The 27,560-nt window shown below is 34.6% G+C and overlaps 1 protein-coding gene across 3 annotated transcripts in view; it reads right to left on the bottom strand.

Moving 5' to 3' along the window:
• Positions 1-6,072: 6,072 nt before the first annotated feature.
• LOC121317319 (low density lipoprotein receptor adapter protein 1-like) overlaps positions 6,073-27,560 on the bottom strand; it is a 34,335-nt gene continuing 12,847 nt past the window's right edge. The window contains exons 2-11 of one of the 3 annotated variants that reach the window (XM_041253125.1): positions 25,910-26,052; positions 23,749-23,861; positions 22,732-22,782; positions 17,461-17,575; positions 16,985-17,057; positions 16,334-16,414; positions 15,118-15,248; positions 13,943-13,977; positions 8,969-8,997; positions 6,073-8,660 (exon numbers count right to left, since the gene is read on the bottom strand). In XM_041253125.1, coding sequence (XP_041109059.1) covers positions 8,590-8,660; positions 8,969-8,997; positions 13,943-13,977; positions 15,118-15,248; positions 16,334-16,414; positions 16,985-17,057; positions 17,461-17,575; positions 22,732-22,782; positions 23,749-23,861; positions 25,910-26,052 — 842 coding nt within the window. In that variant the 3' untranslated portion in view covers positions 6,073-8,589. The remainder of the gene's footprint in view (positions 8,661-8,968; positions 8,998-13,942; positions 13,978-15,117; positions 15,249-16,333; positions 16,415-16,984; positions 17,058-17,460; positions 17,576-22,731; positions 22,783-23,748; positions 23,862-25,909; positions 26,053-27,560) is intronic. The other 2 variants (XM_041253127.1, XM_041253126.1) reach the window with 2 other exon arrangements.

Here is a 27,560-nt window from a genome sequence, read left to right as displayed (position 1 = left end):
TTTGCCTTGGTGTGTTGTGTTCTTTCCCAAAGAGCAAAAAGACAGGTGTTTTAAAGCAAGGAGCTCATGTTACATAAAAACAAGAAAATACCATGCTGTCAGGAAAGCAGATCTGACTCTAATGGGTCTTTGTATTTCTTTTATTTATTTATTGTTTTGGTAGCAGTCCATTGGGCCTGCCATTTGTCACATCTCATTCTAATGAGTTATTGACATTTACTAGAAGGACTAGGCTGTGCATCATGTGGTTTGTTCCCCATTCCCCATTGCTCATAATATGAATAAACTGTACAGTTCTAAGTGGTTGTGAGTTATTCTCATTCTGTATACTATATATGGACTTTCAACACCTTACATGTTCATAAGTGAAGTACTGAAATACAATTTATATATTAACATTAGGAAACATACATTGTAGTAGTCCTTTTTTTGCATTTAAGGAGAGGTGTAAAATGTAGTTAACCTCTCTTATTTCTGAATATTTTTCTCAATGGCAAACCAACAAATATTTTACAATAAAATAGGAATATCTGAGAAAAGTTAATGGGAACAACTGTACTTGAAGGAGTAGAAATCAATCTATTAAATGTATTTGTTGCAAGTGTTGGATCATCATGTTTTCAGTCCAATTTGGTTTTTTTTATATTTCTTTTCTAATCTTATAAAGATGTCAATATACAAACAATACTTACAGTATTGTTCCAATTCTGATGAGTCTTTAAATCTCATGACTTTTATGATTTAATAAGTTTTGCTTCTTTTTAAGTGAATGCTTAAACAATAAATGAGAAATGAAACCCACACAAGACTAAAGGAGTAAGTGCATTTCAGATTGATGCAAATAAGTCAAGCTGTGAGTATCTAAGGAGCAGTACTTCCAATACTAATCTGGTGTGACCATATGGTTACATGTAGGACTGTCTCATATGACGGCCAATATTGCCAATGTTTGTCCAATTGTGTATTCAGCACTTAGTACGAACAGCGTTATTTGATATTCCATCACTTGAATCCGGTGGCCCAACCACACAGGTGTTCTTAGTTGCTTGGTCACCAAACAGGGCAGTATGATTTCTGTACGTCTGAAAAAATGTTGTCATTATATCAAAAATGTCTTTGTGTAATGTTTTTATTTGCTTTAGAACTTGTTTAGAAATATAACTTGAAACAATCGTTTTCAAATTTGCAGTTGCTGTTCTTTTCCTGATAGTGTAAACATATGTGTTACCATATGTTCATTCCAACACAACATATGCTGCTTAACACCATCACTAAGTAATTTCCACAATTCCTGTGTGCATGTGTACGTAACCAGATGGAAGCCTGTGTGCTTATGAAAATGTTTGTTTACATTTTGTACTACTGCTAGTGTCTATTGTGGCAGGATAGCTTGGGTGGATGACGTCAAAAATTAAAAACACCAGGCAAGTACTGCGGTGCCAGACGCAAACATGCTTGTTTCTTTATTAAATAAAAAAAGTTGAACAAAAACACAAACACTGATACAAAGCAAAAGGCATGATGACCAAAACAAACAAACTGAACACAGAACAAACAAACAAGCATAGCAATTATTTACATTTAGTTTTACTTTTACTCCTTTCTCACCCATGATCACCCTATTTATACACCTGTGGCTTCCCATTTTTCCCATGTGTTTTTACAGGGAGAATTTTAACTGCCTCCCTGTAACCACTATTCCACACACAAACCCACATCCCTGTGCTCACATACCAATCTACATTAACCTCCCTGTGATACATAATCCAAACTATAAAAAATAATCCAAAAATAAACCAAGGGCTGGGGGTACCCCATTATACCACTTATAATTCTGGTACCATGATTTCTAACTTCTATATTCTGCTCACTGTTGTGAGCCTTAATAAACTTAATAATCTGTATATTTTGTGAGTTTCTTTTTGCCTGTTATGAGTTAATTATTTGACTGGTTAACCTCTTGTGATATTGAAAATGAAAAGGATATTTTTATAATTTAGCCTCATATAGTTCTTTTGATATATTTGAAAACATAGAATAATGGAATTGTGAATATAAGTTTGTAAGAAATATTAAATTTGTGAAGCACTAAAACCCTATTTTATATTTGAATATTAATTACCTAATGGAGGCATCATCTTGTATTTTAACAAATTAATAATAACTATAAATTAACTGTAAATTAGCAACATAGTGGGGGTGTGGCCAAGGATATTGATGTATTAATGTTAATTATAAAATGGCTTGGATAAATTAAGTGATTGGTTGAACAAGATCACATGACTGTACAGTAATAATTGTCTTAACGCACGCCTGTGACATCTTAGATCAACTTACTTACCTGATCTTTTAATATTACTACGCATTAATAGTAACAATTATCTAAACAGTGTTTCTGCAGGTAAAAATGTCAACATACAACTGAAACAGCATTTAAATCACTCAAAAATCTTTTTTTTTTTTTTTTCATCTCTATTACTAAGAATTACAGAAAAATTGGCAAATATAATGTGGTATTTATTTAGTCAGAGAACAGAACATAGAAAACTCTGAGGCAAGCAGTCGCAGTAACACTATTCAAACACCATCGGAGAAATCACGACGCAAGTCTCACTCAGCATGTAATATACTGTATATGCAGCAGCGGCATCAACTTATTTAATTAAATATCGCCTTATCAAACTGACTAGCGAGTATGCAATATTTAAACTCGACACAACCGATACATTTCACCACTATCCTCCGATTTCAGAAATGTATTTAAAACAAAATCGAAATATCTCCTGCACTCTGCTGACACAACCGTTGGGCTTTTAAACAAGGTCGGGTTCGGAATAGAATTCTATTGTGCTCGCCGCGGACGGGAAGGACTGCGGCACTGCGCAAACTGACACGGAAGTCGTTTAGTCCACATATCATCTAATGCTGGTTTACAATCTAGTGACATTATGCCGGTTACCAGCATCGATGTGAAAACAGCCTCAAAAATTATTGGTCAGCTTCTCTTGAAGACCGCAAAGCCTTGAGTAGGATAATTTCTTACAAATAAAAAAAAAAAAAAAAAAACACTAGGAAGCCCTTCCCTCCAGTGCCAGTGCAGTGCAGTGTTTTGCTGTTCCATGAATCCTCCCTCAGATGTGCGAAATCAGTCTGCTTTCAATTCACAAATGTCACTTAATCTCAGAAAATGTTACTATAAATGGCAATGTTCAATATAATGTTCATGGCAAATAACAAAGTACAAAATATATGTTACAATCAAACAGTCTTCAGGGACTATTTTTTTCTCAGTGGAAGGATACATAATATATTTATTATTTTTTTCCTTAAAAAAAACAGTTTGTCTAATTATTATTATTATTATTATTATTATTATTTTTTTTTTTTTTTTTTTTTTTTTTTTTTTTGCCATTTTATAAGCGAAATAACCCAATCCAGGTTTTGCAGCAAGACAATTCTAACTGCACTTCCTGGGTGGTTGAAGGTACTTGGCCTGCGGACTCGATCCTCACAAAGCACCCTGTCGTGGGTTATTTCTTACACATTATATCTTCATAAATATGCACTGCAACACCAAAAGGCAGTAGTTGTACCCCTTTTACAACTTTACACGAGTCAATGGAAGCAACATAACAAAAAATATCTGTAATGATATTCTTTTTCAATTCCTGTTGAGAGTTTCTAAATTGCATGGCTTTTCATGTGAGATCAAAAGATAATGTCAAAACAGTTTCACATGGTAAAGTAATTCCAATAGAAACCAAGGTCAAAAGAAATCAAGGTTCCAGTTAGTCCTGTACAGACCAGAACATGTTTGAGACATTAATTCTGTCATTCTTCCTGTCCATTTTCAGATTTATATGTCAAATTACTCAAACTAAAGCAATGTACCTTACCAATATAGGGAGCCCTTGGAAACGTGAGATGGGCAACTCTATGGTGTATTTGAGTTTGAGTTAAGAACCATGTTGAGACCACAAAAATGATTTACAATGGCTTTAGGATATACAACTGGGGCAGAGTACAATGAGAAGTTAATTAATGTTTTTGTTATCCTTACAGTATTAATCACGTGTACCTTGTATATGTGCAAACAAATTCAGATATGCAAAAAAAATTGCATGAATGGCTTTCATGTGGTGTAATAAAAGTGTAAGGGTTACTGTACAGAACACATACTATAGCTGTAAAATACAGTCATATCACTGCACATGATATGCAGTTTAACTGGTACTATGAGTGTTATATCAGTGGTCTCATATTATACTTGCAATCAAGTGTATTGCAATTAAACTGCAGTCTGTCAATCTTGCTGTCTGCATACAATGTCTAAAACTGCCGTTTAATTTCAATAGTTTTTTATTCTGTATCTGACTCTCACCTACCTCTCCGCATGATACTCCCATAAATTGTATTAAAAAGTAGAATACTCTATCAAAAAATAAATAAACACTGCACGACTTTGACATTTTCACAAACCCATTTAATTCATGTACATATCTGGATCTCAACAATTGTCAAAGTCCCATAAAAAAAAAAAAAAAAAAATACATTTTACAAGTACTAGTAATTACATGTGCTCTGTTTTTAAAAAAAAAGTCTTATTACAATGTTTTTAGTAGAAATCCGATTTTGCATAGATTTCAGCAAAAGCCCCTTGCATTGAATAATACTGAAATGATACTGCAATATAGTATGCTGTATTAAAGACTAGTTTGACTTTGGCTGTGGTATTTGTTAACTAATGATACAGCTGCTAACTTTTAATGAAAAAAGTGAAAGAGAATCACCAGTATTTAAACCAGAGTACTTTAACACTGCAAATCAAACTCTTAGGCAGTTCAGTACTTATTATTCACAGTATTCTTCCACACAAATGCAATGGTGTGTGTGCCTCTAAGTTTGGAATGGAATAAACAAGGGGATGGTTCAGATAGTGTGTTAAGATGAAAAGGGTTCAGTACAGCTTGGAAAATACTATTGCAATCATTTTTGTATTTTTTTATTCAGTCAAGAAACAGGAATTTTAAAAACAAAGATATAAGCAGTCGTGCAAGACGGAATCAGAATGCTGACAGACATTTAAATATACCCTCCCCTACTTTAATATTAACATTCGTTGTACATAGGGCTTAATCACCATTGTTCTCAGTAACATTACAGTAATAATTTCTAAACAAAACTGTAAATTGTGAATATTTTTTTCTGTTTGTTAGCTTTACCACGACACAGCGTTCACAAAGGTCAAAACAGAATATCAAGGGATAGATTCTTCTTTCTTTAAACAGTGAACGAAAAACGAAGCCCAAACATCCCCACAGGTGTAGGGAAATCTCAGAGGGAGTAGGGAAAACTCAGATGGAGTAGGGAAATCTCAAATTAACACAAACAAGGTGATCAAGATGATTAAATCGAATGAGCACTACTTAAACTGTGTAGAATTCTTGTAATAAAAAAAGTTGTAATAAAAAACTGTTACTCTCGTTTTACACCTTTATCTCAGCGATATATTCTATGAAAGCAACAAAATTGTAATTATAAAACCTACTGTCGAAATACTGTGTATTAGGTAACAGAGGCTGCTGTTTTTGCAAAATTTAGATAAAGAAGCCATATACAGTAGGATCGTTGCTTAAAATGACTTAACTAACCCCATTAGAATTTGCAGTAATGGCCAATACATATTTTACAGTGCTTACGTTAGTTCCCAGCTGGTCATGCTGGTTTAAGAGATGTTTATGCTGGAAATTTATCAGTAAATGCAAACTTATGCACTAAATTACTGGACTGTTGTCACTGTAGCAAACATGAAACCAGTACAGTACAGTTGTGTGCAAAAGTTTGGGCACCCCTGGAAAAAATGTATGTTACAATGAATCTTTCAGTGAACAGAAGTTGACCTGACCTCTACATGGTACAAAGTTAAACATGACACCTTTCTGCAAATTTTAATACATGATTACTATTACTATTATTTTGCATTTATTACAGATTCAAAATAATAAACAAAAGGCGTCATGTTTAACTTTGTACCATGTAGAGGTCAGGTCAACTTCTATTCATGAAAGATTCATTGTAACATACATTTTTTCCAGGGGTGCCCAGACTTTTGCATGCAACTGTAAATGTCTGCTCAAATTCCTAGCTGTTGCAGCTCCTCAGAAATTCCAGAAGGAAAACCATTGAATCCATTAACAACCAACAAACATGACCAACAAGGCAAATAGGGGCATAATTATCGTATAATAAAACATGGCAAAGCATGGTAAATGCCAAATTATCATGCAAATTTACCATGGTAAACTGTTATAAGGGTTATACAAGCATTATTCAGCACTGGTGAATCTTCTTGGATTTCAACAAGCACCTGTTGTAGGGGTAATCCCAGGATAACAATGTATGATAGATGATAAAATCCAGGTTGATTTAAAAAATAAACAGATGAGGCTTTTCCCGCAAGTTGTAAAAAAAAAAAAAAAAAACGCTTTTGGAATAAAGATAACCTCCTATAATGTTCATTTTAAACTGCCCTACTCTTCTATCAAATCCAAACAGCCTTTTATTTTCTCTTTCATTTAAAATATTTGCAGTTATTTTATATTATATTTACAAACTCATAATGTTATGATACAGGCAATATTATTTTTTTCTTCTTAAAGGTACATATTTATTAACTATTACACTATTATAAAACTGTGTAGTAAAACCACAAATCTATGATAAAATTAAACCCCTTAGTAATACCGACGAATACCTGGAGCAAAGCGTAAATGTAGTTGTTGATTCTAGATTGAATCACAGCTATTAAAGCTGCAATATAAATAAATATAATTAAAATGAAAAAACATATTCTTAAACAATCACATATATTATGAATTGTTTTTTGTTTTGTTTTTTCTCCAAGAGTAAAATATCTGCTCTCTTCTGCTTCCTTCTTGCGTCACTAGGATAGTTGTCATCTTTTCTAGGGTAATGACATACTAGTCTTTAGGAATTTGTAAGTCTGTATTCAACATAAAGTAACTTCTTTGAAAGTTTGCCAGACTAAACATTGTGTAGACTGATAAGACGTCAAAGTTAAAAATATCTATTGACAGCCTTAAAACAATGACGGATTAAGACCTCACCTATAGAATTCTGCCCTGAGAAGAATCTCATAACCAGAAATCTCAATCTTTCAGATAGATATGAGGTAATAAGCAGAAGCATTCTCAAAGCAATGTAAAGCAAGCACTAAAGACAAGAATGTTGGTACCTTGAAAAAGGTCAACCAATTCCTGATGATGTGATGAATCAAACAAGAATGCACCTGAGCATTCAAAGGTATCCCGGGCAATGAAACCACAAAAGGATCAATTCAGACACACAACATATCTAAGAAAATGTTTTAGAAAGTTATGGTCCACTAGTGTTTTTAAGCATAAACAAAGACTCAATTAAGTACAAAAGTGGCTGTAGTTAACAAATCCATGCATGTTACATGTTGTTCAAATGTGCAGTTCTGAAAGAAAACATGTTACAGCAATCATATTCTAAAAACCATTTTTATCACTATACTAAATAAATTAAAGTTGTGTTTGTTTGCCTTGAGTTCGAGTAGCTGATTGGTTAATGACAGGAAAGAAGGGGTAGGAAAAATTTCACTACCCTTGTGAAAAGATGAAAAAAGTGCAACACCACATGGGCCTTGAAAATGTATTTATTCACCCTCATCTAGTACCAAAAATATATAATATGTAGCCCTGCAGGTGTCTGCTGTTGAGCTCAGTGGGGACCTAGCCAGCAGTCCATGCCAGTTTAACCTCCCTAACCCACGGGAGTACCACAGCCATGCTCCGTTCGGAATCCCTAGTCAAGACTGGCGACAGCCAGGGAGCCAACCTGCACTGTATGACTCACCCTACAGCTGCATTTTAACCAGGTGAGTCACTCTGGACTGCCCAAAAATATATTTTAAAAGAGAATATGTGTTTCTTTAAAAACTGAACACGTGAGGTTTATTCAGTGAGAGTATGTACAAGCTGCTGTGTTAGCTATAACCACTTGAAGTGAAGCCATCAGGGAAAGTAACTGCCATCTTAAGTTATCAAAGTCGTTCAACTACGTGGCTTAGATGGTAAGCATGAGGCTGACGTTTTATGTGCCAAACCCCTCTCGGCAGTACAGTACCTTGTCGGAGCAAGATCTGATTAACTCTGATTATTTTTCAAGCAGTTGCGCTAAAGGTTTCATGTATCATATGGAGATGGAAAGGTATTTTACCAGATACATTATAAAAATACAGATCTTGTTCTAAGGGTGGAACACTGCTAACCCTCATGCACTTTCCCCATACTGGGCACACACGAACACCCTGTCGAAGCATTCTGCACTATTCTAGGGTAGAGCCAACACTCTATCTGAATGTGAAAAAAGGGAACATGTAAGTGTCATCAATGTGCCTGTGGGAAGTTTCAACCCCACCTCGGATTTACCCCATTCTACTCTCCAATTGAGTTTCCTTGTCTGATTCAAGTAAACCACAGTTTTCATTTTTCTTTTAAATCCTTCTGGGACTGTGCCTGGTAACTGATACTGATGTTGCCTCTGTCAGTCTGATGAAGGTGCTCCTGTGCTAAGTGGCATCTGAGCACTGTGTTCTGGTCCGGGACTCTGCCAGTCTGAAAATAACAAACGGATTAGATTAGGGGCATGGCAAGCTCACTACATTCACAGTGATAGGGAGAGTATTGTGGAGACTAGTTCGTAAAAAATGTCCTTATCCAAAGCTGTATGTTGTGATGCAGAGGTGTTATTGTAATACTGTAATGTGCAAAGCCTTGGGATGCTCTACACAGAGTGTTTGCAGTATTCTGCTAACTCCCCTTTACTCTCCCACACACTTTAAAATACATCTACTAAGTGTTAAGAGATTGCAGCTACTCTAATAAGAATATAACACTATTAAAGGCTAGCAAACTGTGCTTACCTGTGGCTGTGTTGGCACCATCCACATTGCTGCTTGCAATATTAGAAAACAACAAACAGCAGTTGACAAACGTTCTTTAATTTAAGGTTTTTGTGAACAACACATGCCCGCTGCAGCACGGCATAACACATTTAGCTTGCACCTCTCTCACACATCTCAAATTTACTTCAGTCTTATTTGTGGGCTGGTAAAATGTACTACAGAAGTGATCTTTCATAAAAACATACAGTTCAAATGCTAGGGATGTCAGTTACATAACTGTTGAGAACTATTGAATAACAGTGAAGACAAATTATTCTAAATCACAGCATCTCAGCACATCCACTATTTTAATATCATGCGGAATAGTATATCATACCTTTTTTAATATATATATATATATATATATATATATATTAGATAGATACTAGAAGCAGAATACACTTTTTTATGGAAAATACAGCAATGAACTGTGGTTTTATGCACCCCAAACACATTACCCTGTACTCAGTTGAGCAACCCTAACCCTGTACTCAGCTGAGGATGCCAGCCTATACAGAGCAATCGCCACTCTTTTTTCCACTGGCACATGAGGCTGTACGTAACTCCTTTTTGGCTGCACATCTTTCTTTACCAGTTCCACTATAATGTTGAATGTTGCCCTGGTGACGTGAAAGGGCTCTATCTACTGCAGATCTGTGAAAGAGTGATGGAGCACAACCGCTTCCTCCCAGCAAGATGGACGAGTATGTGTCCTAACCATTCTTTCACTAGTCATTGGCATTAGATAACAAGGCATAAGGATTCGCTGGTAGAGGATGTTTGGAGGTTCAAGCTTCCGAAACAACGGGAAAACATCCGCTGTTCCCAATCCAGACAGCCTTGGCAGCATATGTGGAAGATGTGTGACACAGAGCTTTAGAATCCTACGTCTCTGCCGGTTTACAGCCATGCTGAGCTGCAATACCTGTGTTGGTCAGTTTCATTTTATACCTCCCAGTTCATTTTTAATGAATGAGTCATAAGATAAATTAGTTGAAACCGGATTCAATACTAGCGCCTTGCCACCCAGCCACCAATGACATTTAAAAAACAATATGGGCAAGAACACGAGTACTTTACCCGTAGCTCATTTACATATCAACCCCCACCTTTCCCTTTCATTTGCATGATGGCGGGTAAAAAGCCCGGTTTAGTCGAATAAAATAAACGACAAGACATTTTTCTCAAGCAAATGTCTCGAGCTGAAAAAAAAAAAAAAGCATGGAAACTCAACCAATGCTCCCCTTAGCGCTTAATAATAGAGTGTTCATACGTAGGTGATACGTGTTTTTTTCTGCATATCTTCTGTTTAAAACACAGTAGCTAAGCCATAAGAAATATGTAGGTTATAGTAAAATATATAATTCTTTCAAGAGATGTCTGCCACAAAAATGTGTGAGTTTTTTTTTTTGTTTTGTTTGTTGGTATTACCTTTCAAATATGTGGCAGATGTGTAAAGCCATGGAATTATTATTATTATTATTATTATTATTATTATTATTATTATTAATTAAGTTAAAAACAAAGTTGAAAGGTAGAACAGAACGGGGGGAAAAAAGCAAGTGACATATTTGATGGAACCATGATCTCGATTAGCTGCAGAGTTTATTTCAGACAAACATCGAGTTAATTATTACGTTGGATGCAAGGACGCTGACTCTCGAGATTGTCGGTAAATGTCGCTGTTTTGAATTGTTTAAAAAAAAAGTCGAACGGAGGCAAAAGAAAGTCGCAACGGACAAAAGAAAAAAGCAGACTGCTGTCATTTTCTTTTAAGACTGCAACGTAGACATTGTTGTTTCAATAGACAGGAATTAAGTGCATTTATTGATACAGACAGATAACTTGTTACACTGTTTTCCCTTTGAGTGCTAAGTTTTCTGGCATGCTGTATTTCATGCTTTTTTGTTTAATTCGAGAAAATGAAGACCTATGAACACCAACACAATAGCCTACTTGGCTAGAAAAACAATTTGAACTGGTATAGTCTTAGAATGTGGTCCTCATACCAAAGTTTGACCTGTGTAATGTCAGAAAGCGGTACATTCTCCCAATGAAAGTGGGATGCTGTCAGATTTTGGTACATGTGTAATCAATTGTGATCTGATGGGTGTTTTCCTATTGTCAAACAGAGGTACAGTTACCATTAATTGTACATTATTTTTAACTTAAACTGGAAACAGACAATCAATTTCTCTAAAAAGAAAAAAAAAAACTATTCAATACAAACAAGACAAAATGAGAAGTCAACTGCAGAGTTGCACAAGTAAAAAATGTACAAGACCCAATGTATTGCATATGATAAATATTTGCATATAATTTTTTTAATGGTGGAAAAATATGATAAATTACATAAACAAGATGTAAAAGACCGGAAAACATGATAAATTCAATTTAAAAAGATGTAAAAGACCAACCAGATTTGAATGGGCGCTTCCCTGCTTTCTTAGCAGAAGTTGTTTAGGCATGCATGATCAAGTACAGTGCGCTGCCTACCACTTTTTACCACACACTTGAAAATAACACTACACCCGTATTAACCAGTGTTTCATTTCATTCAAACCGGAACGGAATGAAATCAGTCGTTCAGAATCGGAGCCGAAAATTCTGGTTCGGTTCAGAGCCGAATCGGAACGGAAAAAAAAAATTGGTTCGAATCCCTGGTCTTTAGGGTGGAAGGTCATGGACAATACAAATTAGAGAATGTCCTTTACTGGAAACTGTGCCTCCTGGCTGCATATGAACTCTTCAAAACCTTTGTGATATAGCAGAACAGCAATCAATCTTCTGCTCACCTAAGAAAACCTTGAATGCTGAAGGGTTTGATTTGGTAGTTTCCAATTCTATGACACTTGTAACATTAATCAAACAACAAATCTAGCAAGAAATAACAAAAAAGGGTTGATGACTTATCACACAATTATTAAAGCTATTTACTCAAACCCAATAAAGTTACAACAGCAGAAACAAACAAGTAAGACTTTTAATTCATGGGCTTGAATGGATTATTAAATCATGTCTTATTTGTCTGTGTTTAATTGGTGTTTTTTTTTTCTATTCAGAATTGTTTTTTGCAAATTATGATTTGCTGTAAATAACTATCAAAATCTATAGTATCAAAATCTGTATCACTATGTATAATTTGTGCTTTTGTAGACAACCCAGTTTGTCATAACAAAGTGCATTCAGTTCCTTCCCCACCTAGTAGGATATATAGACACACTGGGTGCCCTGTCATGCAATCGTTGAGTTCAGACCACCAGCAAAATGAACAGATGATAAAAATTAAACTGATTTAAACAATAATTAAGTTAAGTGACAATTTTGGCCTCAGTAAAGGGCTGGTTCCACAGTCGATAGCACTACTCTGTTGTGCCAGTAAATGAAAAGCCTTTAGATCGTGTACAATTTAGGCTTGAGGTTTTGGGGGGAAAAACGCTGCAGTTTACCCAGAGGCTGTCGAGTAAATATTGTAAAATATTGTAAAATGTTCAAATACATATTACAAAGTTCTGAAAAAATCTTTGAATAAACTACATGTACAAAAAACACCAACACCAAAAAAAGTATATACCTCCAGTATAACAAAACGCTACTATTTCTTAAGAGTCTGCCTTTATTTACTTTACACATATTACGTGGTAGATTTACAGTTAAATGATCTATTTATTTATGTATTTATTTACACACATACACAATAGTTATTAAATGTAAATTGTCAGACAAAATTTACAAAAGATGATACAAGCCTCCTGTGCTTTGCACACCAAAACATTATTTGTGTAGACTGATGTCATGAAATGAGATTCAATAAACCAAGAATAAAAGAGCTAAATAGGAAAACAATTGCCTTTAATATCATTTCATATTTATGGACTATACTGCATTAGATGTTAGAGTGTTGAAGAGCAGACGAACTGTTTATTTATTGGATTTGGCAATGTGTAAATTCTCTGCGTGACTGACAAGTGCTGCTGTGGTGTCAATTTTGCACAGTATGGCAAATGAAGAAAGCAGATATGCTTGTTGCCTTATGAGACACAATGGTAGACGACATGAAGGCTACAAGAGTACCACGCTCAGTATATTAAGTAAACATAAAGGTATTTCTTGAATTTAACATCATATCTTAACATATGTGCCCTGTGCAGCAACCATAGCCAAATCTTCTGTAATGTATAAGGTGCCCTTGTAATCACACAATACATTAAATATACCACCTAAAAAGTATAATTTTATTATTTAAAACTTCCAGGGATGGAAAATACTGTAACAACATTAAATCATTGACAAACCAAGGGTCCTCAACATCTTTGCTTCTATATCACCTGGATGTGGTTGTGTGAGTCAGTGTTACAAAAATAATACTGCTGAAAGTTTAGTTCTGCTCAACTACTTTTCTGTGATGTCTCCTAGGACACTGTTTAACTGGAGTGTACTGTAAATAAGTGGTCTAAAGTATGCTTTTTAATTGACACAAGTGGTTTAGTTAGAGTATCACACTGAACACAGCGTACAGCTAAGCTGACTTTTGAGATGCATGTCTGACTTTGTGCCAGCACAGGCTAGAACTATAGGCTTATATTATCACTAAAACAAAATACAAAAGAACTTAGCTGGGGTAGCAGACTGAATACTGGCCTGAGAGGAAACTAACAAATTGTTTTGCTCTCCGTGGTAAATATGGCAGATATTATAAATTGATGAAGGCATTAAAAGTGCATTGAAAATACCTTGTAGCACAAATATGGTTGGCTGTACATCAATCATGTGAGCCCAGAAACATGTGTTTTATGGATAGACAACAAACCTGTATCTGAAAACATATAGTGATCTGATTAGTGTGCAGCTCTGTGCAGGAACTTCTGATCGGGTGAATAGACCATCCAAATCCGTCTATATTCATATACGTAGAAATAGATCTTACATATTGATCAGAAGTAAAAGTCTTACTTGGAAAAGGCATCATCAAGTCCATCATCCACATCCTGGTGAGAAGAATGAAAAAAAAGAAACAACAGGATGAACAGGATTGATTTCTACTGCATTCACAAACTTTAAAAATAAACTCAGGAACAATTAGAAATGTAAAATGGTGCATTGTTTTACTTGCATTCAAAGGCTTATATGGACAAATCTTGTCCTTCAAAAGTCACCTGGCTACTTATTGGAAGCAATAATTAATAAGTCCATAATGCTGAGATATCCTTCAAAGTATTTTCAAATAAAATAATGAAGTTATCATCAACCCTGATCCAATATTTTGCTTTCAAGTACAGGCTTTAGAATTTGCTTTAGAAACTTTAGTATTTAATTTTTATAAAAGAGTCTTAATAAAATAGGCACAAGTGGAAAAGTAATTTATTTAGCAAGACACAAAAGTACAAAGAAACAGAAGACCATTAAAAGCTGTGGTGCGCTCTGCTGGAAAAATAATGTATTTAGTTTCAAAAAAATAAACAAATAAAATGAATACCTTTAAGGCCAGTCGGAGTTGACTATGATGCATGTTGGCACATTTCTCATCACAACTAAAACTGATATAGCTTTTTTTTTTAATATCCAAATTCCAGTCAGCAAAAGCAAACGATTCATTCATGCACATATGATGATGTCTTCCCCTTTAATAGCACCTCCAAAAACATTTTAATTGGAGTGACCTGGAGTGTGACTGGATAAAGTGTAGGCTTTATTATTATTTGTTTATGTATGTATGCAGACCTCAAAGGGACTCCTTTCCTAAAAGCCTTATGCCATCGTAACTGTATGTATGCAAGGAGTTAGCTGGGAAACCAAGTTACACATAATTTTTGTTTGCACTGGGAAACTTAATAATACCAGAAAGCAACTTCCCTGGCCTCGGAATGAGCCAGACCATGGAAGGAAACAATCAGATGTGGGAGAGCTCATTTAAAAAATAAATAAATAAATAAAAGAAAAATGTGCTATACAAACAGCAAAAGTTTCTAGTTTCTCCCAAACCTGCAGTTTAACAGAGTGAACAGAGTGTGTTTCATCACTGGAACTGATTCGCAACATTAAACTGTTTTCAAAGATTAAAGTACTGTATAGTAAATTATAGTAAATTGTTTTGTGCCAAACTCTAGCTGGAAGCGCACTGTACACACCCATGAATCTTGTTTGATAGGTGGCCGTCGGTCCGGGGTGTTGTGCTGTGATGTGGATTGGTGGATTGAGGAGGAGAAAAAGGGTTTTCTTAAATTTTCCTCGTTGCTTCGACCATTTGTTTTTTCTGCACCTGGAATAAAGATTTTTGCAATATTTGATGCCTGGTAGCACATATACAAGGCTATATACTAGCTAAAATCTTTTAGCTAGTCTTACGCTTTCTTGTTCATTTCACCTGGAGAATGAAAATGTCCCCACTTAATTATTGCCTCCTTTGCTGTCATAAACCAACCAGTTACTTCCCCTTATGACTGACATGTTTGGCTGCCAGTGACATACTATGACCTGAAGAAAAGGAAACGGTAACTGACTACCTGAAAGTACTGCATGCAAACTGGGAGCTTTCTTTAACCTAGCTTTGTACCAGATATAATTTAATGCACAACATTTAAGATTTTTGGAATTCATTCTGTAACACCTCTAATATACTGCTACTGTAGCTCAGTCTTTCTTATACGAAATCATGGGTTTAAATGTCAAAACATAAACAGAAAGAACACAGAAAAATGAAGGACCATTAATGAATGCTTGTTCTGTTCCTACTAGCTGATCCCAACATGTTGTCAAGTCAGGTTTTAAAGGATCTGAATGACATCACCAATGTGGCCTGGTAACCCATTTCCCATGTACATTCATCATTCTGTGTGTGAAAAAAGACTACTGTACATTCTGTCCTAAGTCTGTCTCTACTTAATTTCTACCTGCTCTCGCTGGTCCTGGTTTCCATGTTCAGTTTAAAGTCAACTGAAGGATTTAAAAAACTTTAAATCACGTCCCCCTAAATTCCACTTATAAGTGATACCATTAAGTATTAATATAATTAATAATAATAATAATAATAATAATAATAATAATAATAATATTAATGTATTCTGAGATACCGTCTGAAACGGTTGCAATGAACACAGGTGCGGAGAATCTCAGTGCACTTGCAGACAGACAGGCCTCCTTGTTGAGCAGTTACTTGTATAGTGGAATCCTGCATAGTGCAAATGTAAAGTTCCAGGTTTTCCTAGTTGGGACAACAGAAGAACTAATCCTAGTTGGATCCTATGCACTTTTGTTTTGTTACTTTTTCCCCAGACATTTTAAAAAGGAAAAGCAGAGAAACAAGTAGAATAATGAAAAAGAATACAGCTAATAATCGTGCTTTACCTGAAACACATTGTTTTTTTGTTCCACTATTAGATTCTGCAGCTGAGCAGGAACAACAAGAGTGCACTTTCTTGCTTTTGTCTGTAAAATAAATAAAAACATTTCATAAATACCACATTGTATAATTGGATTCATTGTTCTGACTGGGGTAAAGTGGGCAATAGATGTCCACTCCAGCAATTACACATTTTTTTCCAACTGCCTCAGTACTTGTTGGAGGGTGGTTCATGCTAACCGAAAGGAATAATAATAATACAAATAAAATAATCTGTTACATTTAAAACCACTAGGTGGAGCCATAATTGCTTTTCAGGCACCGGTGTGACCTGCCCATTCAGCTCAGGGGTTGGCACAGTCATGTTACATGACAGACACCTTACAGAATACTGACATATCTATATTCTTTGCATGTTAGGGGTGATATTGAAACAACAAAGGAAGGAAATACAATGCTAGGGTTATTTTCCTTTCATCTGTGAGTGAAGGACAGCTTCTCTTGTTTTGAAATCAACACTTTAATGAATGGATTTATTGAATAACTGCTGATAAACACTTATTAAAAGCAATTTGAAATACAAGTATGAGTAACAGGTCACTCCTAGTATTTATCTGGTGCATGCTGTATAACATTAGTATAACTGGCTGCCCCACCTTCTTGTGCTGTCTCCCAGAGATCCAGTGCAACTTTGAAGGCCTGAGCAACAGTCAGTGTAACAGCCTGGGCCTACAGAAAACAACAAATTTAATAACCATAGCGTATATTATTATTATTATTATTATTATTATTATTATTATTATTATTATTATTATTATTATTATTTATTTGGCTGAGTATATAAAATAGATTACATAGGTCTTACTGCTTTAAATCTTATTATGGTATATTTTTTACTTCACTAACATTTTTCAGCTAAGCCAGTTATACTAAAGGATTATTTATTGAAAAAAAAAGCTTGACTTATGACTTATGCTGTTTGGTATGTGTATTGTAGTTGATTAAAAAAAGTTGCTCTTCGCCATTGTTCTCTATGGACCAATTATTCTTCCTAGACATTGTGATCATTTTGTAATGGTTCAGTCAAAATAACAGATACAGATTTTAAATTGTAAATGCTGTTAATACTTACAATCTTCTTTTTAGGGCAAAGAAAGGCATGACATTCCAATGTCTCATTAAACTGACTCTGGGCAACATAGGCAAACACCTTGTCCTGAGCTTTGTCTGCAGTGCAATATGAAATTCTACAAAAAAAAAGGACATGGTTTATTAGATACTATTATCCATGCATATGCAATTCACCTTTTTTATTCAATTACTGATAAAGTGAAGTAATGGTGTCCCCAGTTCTCACTGTACTATGATGAATCCAGATGATTCAGACTACATTAGCACAGCTGACCAATAATACTGATGTGTGGTTCTAAAAATGTAAGATTTATATAAAAAGCTGACCCTTACCCTTAGAGAAATACTACCATTTACCGCAGCATTTTACAGTTAATACAACAACTTTCACAGTGACCACTGTAAGTACTGCAGAATACTCATGAAAATACCTCATGAAAAGTAAATAGACACTGAAGCATGTCATAAAAATGTTACAGAATAGATGTTATATATATATATATATATATATATATATATATATATATATATATATATATATATATGTGTGTGTGTGTGTGTGTGTGTGTGTGTGTGTGTGTGTGTGTGTGTGTGTGTGTGTGTGTGTGTGTGTGTGTGTGTGTGTGTTACAGGAATATCTCATAGGACAGACATCTCTCTTTAGCAAAGTTCAAGCTATACTGTGTATTATAATATCTTTTGAGATATTATTATCAGTATGTTTCTTATAAAAGTGTAATTCACATGGTTCAATCCAGTGTTTAAAAGGTGGTCATTTAAAAACAATGTCTTAAATGTAGACAATGTTAGAAGAGAATGACCACTTTGAGTTTGTGCAAAGCAAACACCCCTCGGCCTCCCTCTCTTGTGTTGAAGCAAATGAACACAGTCTTGTCAAAATGACTGTTTTCTAGCTTAGCCAGCAATTTGCTTGAATGCATAAAATGCACTGCGACACAAGCTTCTCATCTTTATTGGATTATACCAAAACTCTGAGAGAATGATAGAATTCAGTTGTTAAAAATGCAGGCTTTATCATCAATTTTGTCTTTGCAATAATATTGAAAGTTAGAAGAGAGTTTGAATGATGAGGTGCTGAAAGTTCTTTGGTGCAGTCATTGAAAGCGGATTTATTAATACTTGGGAAACGCATTATGAAATCACAAAACATTTCTAAAACAATTAAAGTCTTGTGTAATATAACTGTACTTTTACTAAAATAAAATGTATTCTCCATAACAATGTTTATTTGTCTAACATATTATAGTTGGGTTTACTTGGCCACTTGTTTTTGAAATGTTAATGAAAACAGTTGGGTATTGTAAGCCCCTAAAACACAGACATTACGCAAGTAAAAACTGAGGCAGCTTTGAGTCTGAAATAAATTCATGGACTTCTTCCAGTAGACATTTCTGCACAATAAAGGTGACCCTTCACCTTAAGATATTTGTCTGGGACAAGCGATTTTTTGAAATAATGTCTTTTTTGTTACTATGGTGTCAGCTATCCCACAGCTCAACAGTAGATCAACACATCACAAATCAGTTCCTTGCTATTTGCTAGTTCCTTTTAATCCTTACAGAAACAGAACAACACATTATAAAAGGGCTTCTGTTCTCATTTTGTACATCTATAAAGGGCTGCAGAAAAATGACATTCTACTCCTATGTTATTTTTGCTTTTGAGTTCTAATATTCCTTTAGCTAAATATTTAGTACATTCCGGAAGGATTAAATACAATTATTTACAGATCTTACATTTTTACATTAAAAAAAAATGTACTGAAGCTATTAATAATGTTATTAGAGTTGTCTACTCCCAAGAAACTTTTGCAGTCATGTGCAGGCCTAAAGAATTTAGATTAAATCATTATTCTTTATAGTATTAAGGGGGGTCCTCCATAAATCTAATTTACAGCCATGGCTTCTGGCATAGATATGTGTATTATATTGTGCAATATGAGGACCCTTACTAAATCATACAGTACCAGTAAGATGTGGTGAAAAATAACGAACTAGGGAGTTAATTTGATCAACCAAAATCCCACCTGAATAAGACCCCTGGATTTTATTAGCGCTGTTTACAACACTGTGGAATCTCCCAGGATAATGAAATCTCAGCTCCAAGAGGATTCATCTTAGCTGTAAAATGCCCTGACAAATCCAGCTGTGATGTATCCCGACTATATCTCATGTTTAAAAAAAATAAATATACCAATTTAACAATGTAATAACCAAATATATTGAATTAAACTGACATTCCCAAAAAATTGTGTTTTGTTTTAATTTTGTCATTGGTTTGGTTTCCATGCAAACATGAACAATAAGTCTCACCTTTTTGCCAAGCTATTTTGGTAGAACCTTTTGGGCAATTTGGGTTTACACATAGTTTTCTTTTAGGGAGAGTAATTCTCCTTCAAAATTCAAATGACCTAATTAATATTAAAATATAGGAGGGGATATTTAAATGTTTCTGCCAGTGTTCCAATTTGGCATTGTGAAATTTACTGATATCATGCAGCTTTCTTAAAGTAGGTTTACCAGAAGTTTTTAAGTTGTATTAAAGAACTGCATTTACAGCCTGCCTCATTGGCCACTAAAAAAAATAATAATAATAATAAAGCAAAGGAAACAATTGCTACACAGATGTCATAATAGTAATAATAATAATAATAATAATAATAGTAATAATAATAATAATAATAATAATAAATTACCAACAATCCATAAGAGAGTGCCTTGCACTATCCATGCATTATTTGCTAAACATTTTGTGACCACATATATATTCAAATACTTATTAAACACATTTTATGTGTATGTTATAGGATGTCTTCCCATCGAAGTCGGTAAGTCTATTAATATTAATAATAATAATAATAATAATAATAATAATAATAATAATAATATAATAATAATAATAATCACCCTATACCTACCCCAACAATCCAAATTGAATTGGTTGCAAGTGAATCAGGCAAAATGGTTCTAAAAGGTCCAAGTTGTGCAGGTAATGAAATATCTGCACAGGTTGGAATACTTGTTAGCCAATGAGATTGCTCCCTCTATATTAGCCATTTTTAATAAGGCATGTTGTTATCATATTAATTTTCTATTGAATTGTCTTCCTAAGGTGATAAGAATGTCTGAATGATGATTTTTAACTCTAGACACTTAAATGAAATAACATTTTTAAGTCTGTTTTGAAAATTGTTTTTGTGTACCAAAAATGCACTGTGCCTTAAGGTGGTCTCTATGTTGTTTTATGTTGTATTGTATGGTGTAATATTGTAGTGAAATATCTCAAACAGGACTATTGGGTAGGATGCAACTTTTTTGGTTTATTCTGTAAACTGAAACTAAAAGAATGGTAGATAAGTCCCAATGGGCCCGAAAAAAAATTATGCATGGACATTGGCCCAGTGGCAATTTAATTTCAAAAGTTCTAATTGAATTAAAACTGTAAAGGAAACATCAAAATAAAACTGATCACTTTTGCTTGTTGATGGATTATGCTATGAAGATATGACAGCTTTAGTTCCCTGTAATCTGCATGTCAGTTTCAGATGCATGACCTAAATAATAATGTTTAAAACATCCTACAATTTGGCGATCAGTTTCAATCATAGCTTTATATTCAAGAGGTCACATGATGGAGCTTTGTAACACTGCCTATCTGCAAGTTTTATAAACAAATGTCAGCCATTTTGGGGTTTTTTTTGCACTCTCAGGCCAACGCATACACAGTACAATAGAAAAATAAACTTGAAATAATAAACACAGAAATTCTTAATATTGTACTTAATATTGGGTCAATTGCAACGAACAAAAAGCTGTGGATGATCCTGTGGTTAGTACTGCAAGACTAGACTAAACTAGTACACAAGTTATCTCTTAAGTAGAAGAGTTACCATACTAACTCAAGTTAAAATGAGAAACCTCATTAAAGACACCTTTTCTGAAATGAAACCATAAATAAAACCAATATCAAATATAGAATACAAAATATTTTTCTAATATTTAGAAGAGCTTTCAATTTTTAATAAGGCATGAAATATAATTAAATAAAACCCGATAACGATATGCTTTTATTAGTCACTCCAAGGTTACTAAATTGAAACCACGGAGGTGGGCATTGTCTTTAGCCTACTGGATTGGTATTAAGCTGTCTCCTTTATATTATAAGTGTGTCTGTAGTGTCGATAGGTGCAAAGATTTTAGGTGACTACAGTTACATTTTGTATGCTTTGATTTGCAAGCTTTCTGTTTTAGTTTTATCAGTTGCATCTTTTCGTTGTGTAACTGTTCCTTCCTGATTTTGTAGCATTTTTTTTTTTTTTAAATGTGATCTTTTTCAGATAATTCCAGCATTTGTCTCTCAAATGCAGGAAGAGAACACCCCACGCATCTTGGATCATCCTCCACCCTGCCTTGCCGCTGAACTACATCTGCCCTGCTCCTCTCCCACTCCGCCCCTGCACACCTCATCAACCCCATCCTCCACAGCTTCCAAGCCTTAATGGTCCCTCTTCTGGACTGGATAATTGGATTGCCTGCTCAAGAGAAGTGTCGCTATCAACACATCATACATTTGTAATCTGGTCACTGTTTGATTGACCATACGCACTGTTTTGTGTACAGACCGGTATAATTGTTTGATTTTCAAAAAAGGTTTCCCTGGGCTCCCAAGTGGCGCAGCCAGTAAAGGTGCTGTGCTTGGAGTGCAGGACGCGGCCTATAGCCTGGAGATCACAGGTTAAAATCCTGGTTATGTCACTGCCGACCATGACCAGGGGTTCCTAGGGGTCAGCGCACAATTGGCTGAGCGTTGCCCGGGTAGGGAGGGCTTAGGTCAGCAGGGCATCTGTGGGTCTGCAGTAGAGCTAAGGTTTGCACCAGAGACACGTGAGAATTGCACTACACAGCCTCGTCTCCTCCCAGCTCCTGAATCGCCTACAGTAAAGTGTAGAAAAATCTATAGAGAACTCAACCTAAATATATTACAAAAAATAATGCCAATATGTATTATTTACTGATGATAAGTGCACTTTATAAACAGTTGAAATTACCATCATGTTATTGTGATCTGTTTGGAGGGTGCACTAAGCATCAGTAAATTGTACTGCAAGGTCGTTTGTATAATATTTGGGTTGTGCTCTTAATTATTATTTTGGTAACCTGCCAGCACACTCAATCTTCCACTATTGGACTGTTTTGTTTAAAATACATTTCCAATTATAATACATGTAGATTTGAAATTTGATTCTGATTACATTGGAATTGCCACAGGGTATTTCCTCTTCATGTCGCGTGTCTCTCTGCACCTATGAAAAACGGTTCATTAATATGACACTAGTATTTGCATTTAGCCAATATTCTGACTGAACTGCAGTGAATCGTATCTGGTGTTCTTGGGACAGATTCTTGTGTATCAAATGCAATGCTATCACTATCAATAGCTCCTTATATTGGGGAAAACAAATTGGGAATAAACAAAGTATTATGTTGTATATCATGGGACAAAGGATGGCTACTGGTTCTGCTCGATAAAATAATGTTTCTGCTCTGTTGAGTAATTCTGTGCCCATTGGGATTACCCTGATCACAACCTTGAAACAACGTATCATAGACCCCATAAGGTGCTGCAAGGAATGTTATTTCATTCAGTCTTTAATATTTCTTGTAATTGATGCAGAGAGGTAGGCAGGGGATCACAGTGAAGAATGTGTCATTCAAGTTCATCCCAAGTTTTACATTTGCATTGATGATTTAAACTACATATTTAAATTAAGATTAAATGGTCAGTGGCTTCAAATGCTCAGCTTTGAACATGAAATAAACAACTAACCAGAACATTGAAGGACTTGATAACCATCTAAATAGCACAGTAGCGTGCATTTCTTTATATACTTAACAGATTTCAGCCTTTTTGTCAGTCTGGATGATCTTAAAATGTTCATGATGGTTATACTCCCACAAGAATGAACTAGGAAAATAGACACCTCCAACTAGTCGTGCATTACTGAATTTATTAAGGCATCAGCAGCATCAAAATGGTGTCAGAAAAACACCTTGATAAAAGTTAATAGGTCCTTCTTACTTGTGTTCTGCTATTTTGTATTAGTCATATGAGCTGCACCTACTCTCTGGCCATTTTTTATACTGTAGATTGCAAAACGTGGTTCCGTGTGTCCCAAGGCTCACAAACATGGAAAGACATGAGTGGAATAATAATATCTGGACTTTGAAAGAATTCAAGAGATTGTATTATTTTGTATTGCTCTACCCACCTGTATATAGAGACGTTGTCAATAAGTTCATTGGTTTCCGTGTCATTTAGGATTATTCCCCTTGGAGAGACTTTGAGAGTAACTTTCTGAAACTTCTTTGCGCTGGCTCTAGCCTGACAACAAGACAGATTTTAATAAGCCTGGTAAATACAAAAACAAGTCTTCTCTGCAAAAAAAATAAAAGGATGGTTATCTATTAGAAATCCAAGATAAACTTATGTTTTTCTCTCATGCCTTGCTCTCTTGTGCAAGTTGCAATTATTTAAAATAAAACTAGCATAACAAACAATTTCGGTGCACAAGATACAGTTCACCCCTTGGTGCAGAGGATACTTTTTTTCAATTTAGAGCTGTATTTTCACTTTTATAATTATTTATTTTTCAACATACAAGTATGTCTAAAAAAATGTGGAAACAATACAATTCTATTTTACTACTGGTAGTTCTGCTATATATTCAGTTATTGCTGTTATTACCATGTTTTTAGCAGCTCATAAAATATCCTTATATACAGTGTTATATTTGTTTATGCACACAGTTTTTTTGTAATCAGCACACCAGCATTTTCAGAAAGCTGCTATTTTATTATTGTGGGCAGTTCAGCTCTGGTGGAAGTCCTTATGTCAAATAATTTCTATCTGCTTTGTGAAACTTTATTTTATGCTTATCTCTCTTACAAAATACAAAACTAGAGCTGTAGCATGAATATCATGCAAAAGCAGAGCTTTGTGATCATATGGGCAGACTGACAGGTTCCTTCATATACATTTTAGTTTGTGTTCAGCACACACTTCAATTAGGAACAGAGAGGATACAATTTTAAAATGAGTAAGATCTAATACTGAATTGATCCCATGCAAAGGTAAGACATTTAGATACTATATGCGCTGGCATTACCAATATTTTGTTTCAAATTGTATTTAATTGTTATTGGTGGAAATTGGAGACTTGATTGTTTACTTTGAAAAACAGTCAATCACATTGTCACAAGACCTAAGTGTTTACTTTGGAAAACTGTCATATCAGTCTTTTCTGTGTTACACTATAAAACGAGTCAGGAAATCCGCATAATGGGCCTGTTTTAGGTTGTGTGCATGATATCTAAAATGAAGCCCAACAAATATAGCTACCAATACAGTTCATTCAATTTAGCCTTGTTTCCATAGAAACCACAGAATAAATTTAATTCAACAATTCGCTGACTTGATCCAATTAGTCTGTGTTTTTCAAGGCAGGGCTCCAGTTGGGAAAAAGAGATTCCCGTTGATAGTTAAATTTACTAATCTTTCATGAAACAGACTATGTGCACCGAAACCCATTCGTATTTTGCACACCTCCAAGAATGCATTTGTTGATATTAAATACATTGCACAACAACAAGCACTACCAACAATGTATTTTGAGACAAACATAACCCTGTTTGTATTTGGTCTTTTTGTATTCTTTCCTTTGTTTATAATCTCATTATTATGAGAAATGTATTTTGACCTTATTAAGGAGACTTGATATATATATATATATATATATATAATATATATATATATATATATATATCTATATATTATATATCACTATATATATATATATACTATACACACACACACACACACACACACACACACACACACACACACACCCTACACACACCTCTTTTAGTCAAAATCTTTTTTTTTCCTTTAAAAATGCTTAATGATTTAGACAATTTTGCCTATCAGTGTTGGAAATTATATTATATACAATGTGTGTCGAGTGAGTGGTGCAGTTCATTTGAAGGTTAGGTGTGTGTAATTTAGAACAGTATATTATACACTGCCTGTAAAAGATGTGAGGAACGCATAGCCTGGAATGGCTCATTTCCATGTTATGTCTTAATAAAAGGGACATGGCCAATTGTGATTTGTATTGAATATCATATTTGTATTATTATTTTACTTTGAAGCCTTGTCTACCTGTTAATTGGAAATGATCTTAAATGGTTGCAAACCCCCAAGCGGCAGTGTAACAAAGTGCGTTGAAGATGGGTTTTTTTTGTTGTTTTTTTATACTGGAAGTTATTTCAAAGACAGAAATTATCACACCATATATTTCAGGACCATGGTAGTTGCCTAAACCTATGAAATTTGAATATATCTGTTGTTACTATGGCAGTGAAGACACTCACCGTGGAAACTATCCTCCTTATGGCAGCCGATGCCATCTCCTCTCCTTTGGGCTGCTCCACCAGGGTCATTCCCAGGTATTTGACACTAAACGACATCCCCTCCATCAGTGTCTCTTTTGTGTCTGTCCAATTCTCTGGCAGCTCTGCAATATAAAAATATGTATTTAAAAAGGGCTAAAGTTGTCACTGCTGGAGCTAAAAAGTGTCTTAAAATAAATTCTGATACATAATTTTGTATAAATTTTCAATCTTAGATCACTTCCTAAGCTGTTCTGAAAACTGCTGACAAGTGCAATATTAAATTAATATAGTATACAGTCTCTTACTTCTGAAAACCACATGGTTAATCTCCCTCAGCTTATCCTGTGAATTATTTAAATAAATGAATCAACTAAAAAAATAAAAAAATAAAATGCATTAGTTTCCAACTAGAAAATTAAGGTCTTCAACATTCATCTTCACAATCTCTTTCTGTGAAACTGCCAGCTGTACATCCCAAAATCAGTTTCAATGCTCAGTTTGTTGTAGTTGTGAAGTTTCCTCCGGTTTTATTGTCACTAAATACTCTAACCATCTTGTATTGGTTTCCAACTGCATCATTGCAGGCCACTCACACACAAAATAAATACATAGACATGTTTTGCACAAAGTTTAAAAAAATGCCACTTCAGACAAATGTATGTCAGCAGGTACTACAGGAGATGCATCTGGTCGACCTTCAAAAATGTCCTTGTGAGGCGATGTAAAGTATTTCAGGAAGCTGCATCTACCAGTACCTCTGTCAGTGTGAGTAGAGAACAAAGCACCCCCAGTGGCATAATCTAAGGGGTAGGTCATATCAGATTAAATGGATTGTAAACATTAAGTTTGAAAAACAAAAGTTAAAAAAGTAACATTGATTCAGAGGTTCAAAATACTGCATCACTGAAACAGTTACTGTTCACAGGCCGCAACCAGTAACGGAACTTTATTGAGCATTTCATAGACTAGGCCTCTGTACCTACTATAAAGAGCATACAATAAAGCATGTGGTCTGTATTATTAATATGACCAGAGTCTATATCAGTGCACTACAAGCAATGAATGTGTAACACTCTTGTGTACACAGTCATTGGATCTAGTGTTGACTAGTCTTGAGGGGCCAATCATATCTCTATCAACCTCTTAGACATGAATTATTGAGCATATCAGTGTTTATGCTTCAGGCTCTTAAATACATCAACCCAGCTACAGTGGTTCCCATTTTTTATAAATCTTTTTATCTCTTGTGATATAGTAAAAGGCTTTTGGATGACAAAACAATCTGCTCTTTTTTTATAAAATGGGGATTAATATGTTGAGAAAACCAACATGGTGCCAAATAAATTAAAAAAAAAAAAAAAAAGATCCTTTGAGTGTGTTTTAATCTATATGGCAAAATAATCTCTCTTCAAATATAACTGATAATTAATGCCTGAACCCTTGAGAGCATATGTTTAGAAACAAACATGTTCCATATTGATTGTGGTGCTGTAAATCAATACGAGAAAAACTTTTGGTTAACATTAACCTTTTCCTATATATATATATATATATATATATATATATATATATATATATATATATATATATATATGTGTTGTTGTTGTTACAGTCTAACCTGTAGAGTATG

The sequence above is a fragment of the Polyodon spathula genome, chromosome 6 (assembly GCF_017654505.1).
Source record: "Polyodon spathula isolate WHYD16114869_AA chromosome 6, ASM1765450v1, whole genome shotgun sequence".
NCBI classification, from domain to species: Eukaryota; Metazoa; Chordata; class Actinopteri; order Acipenseriformes; family Polyodontidae; genus Polyodon; species Polyodon spathula.
Note: the sequence above shows the minus strand (reverse complement) of the source record. Positions and strands in the feature narration are given on the sequence as shown.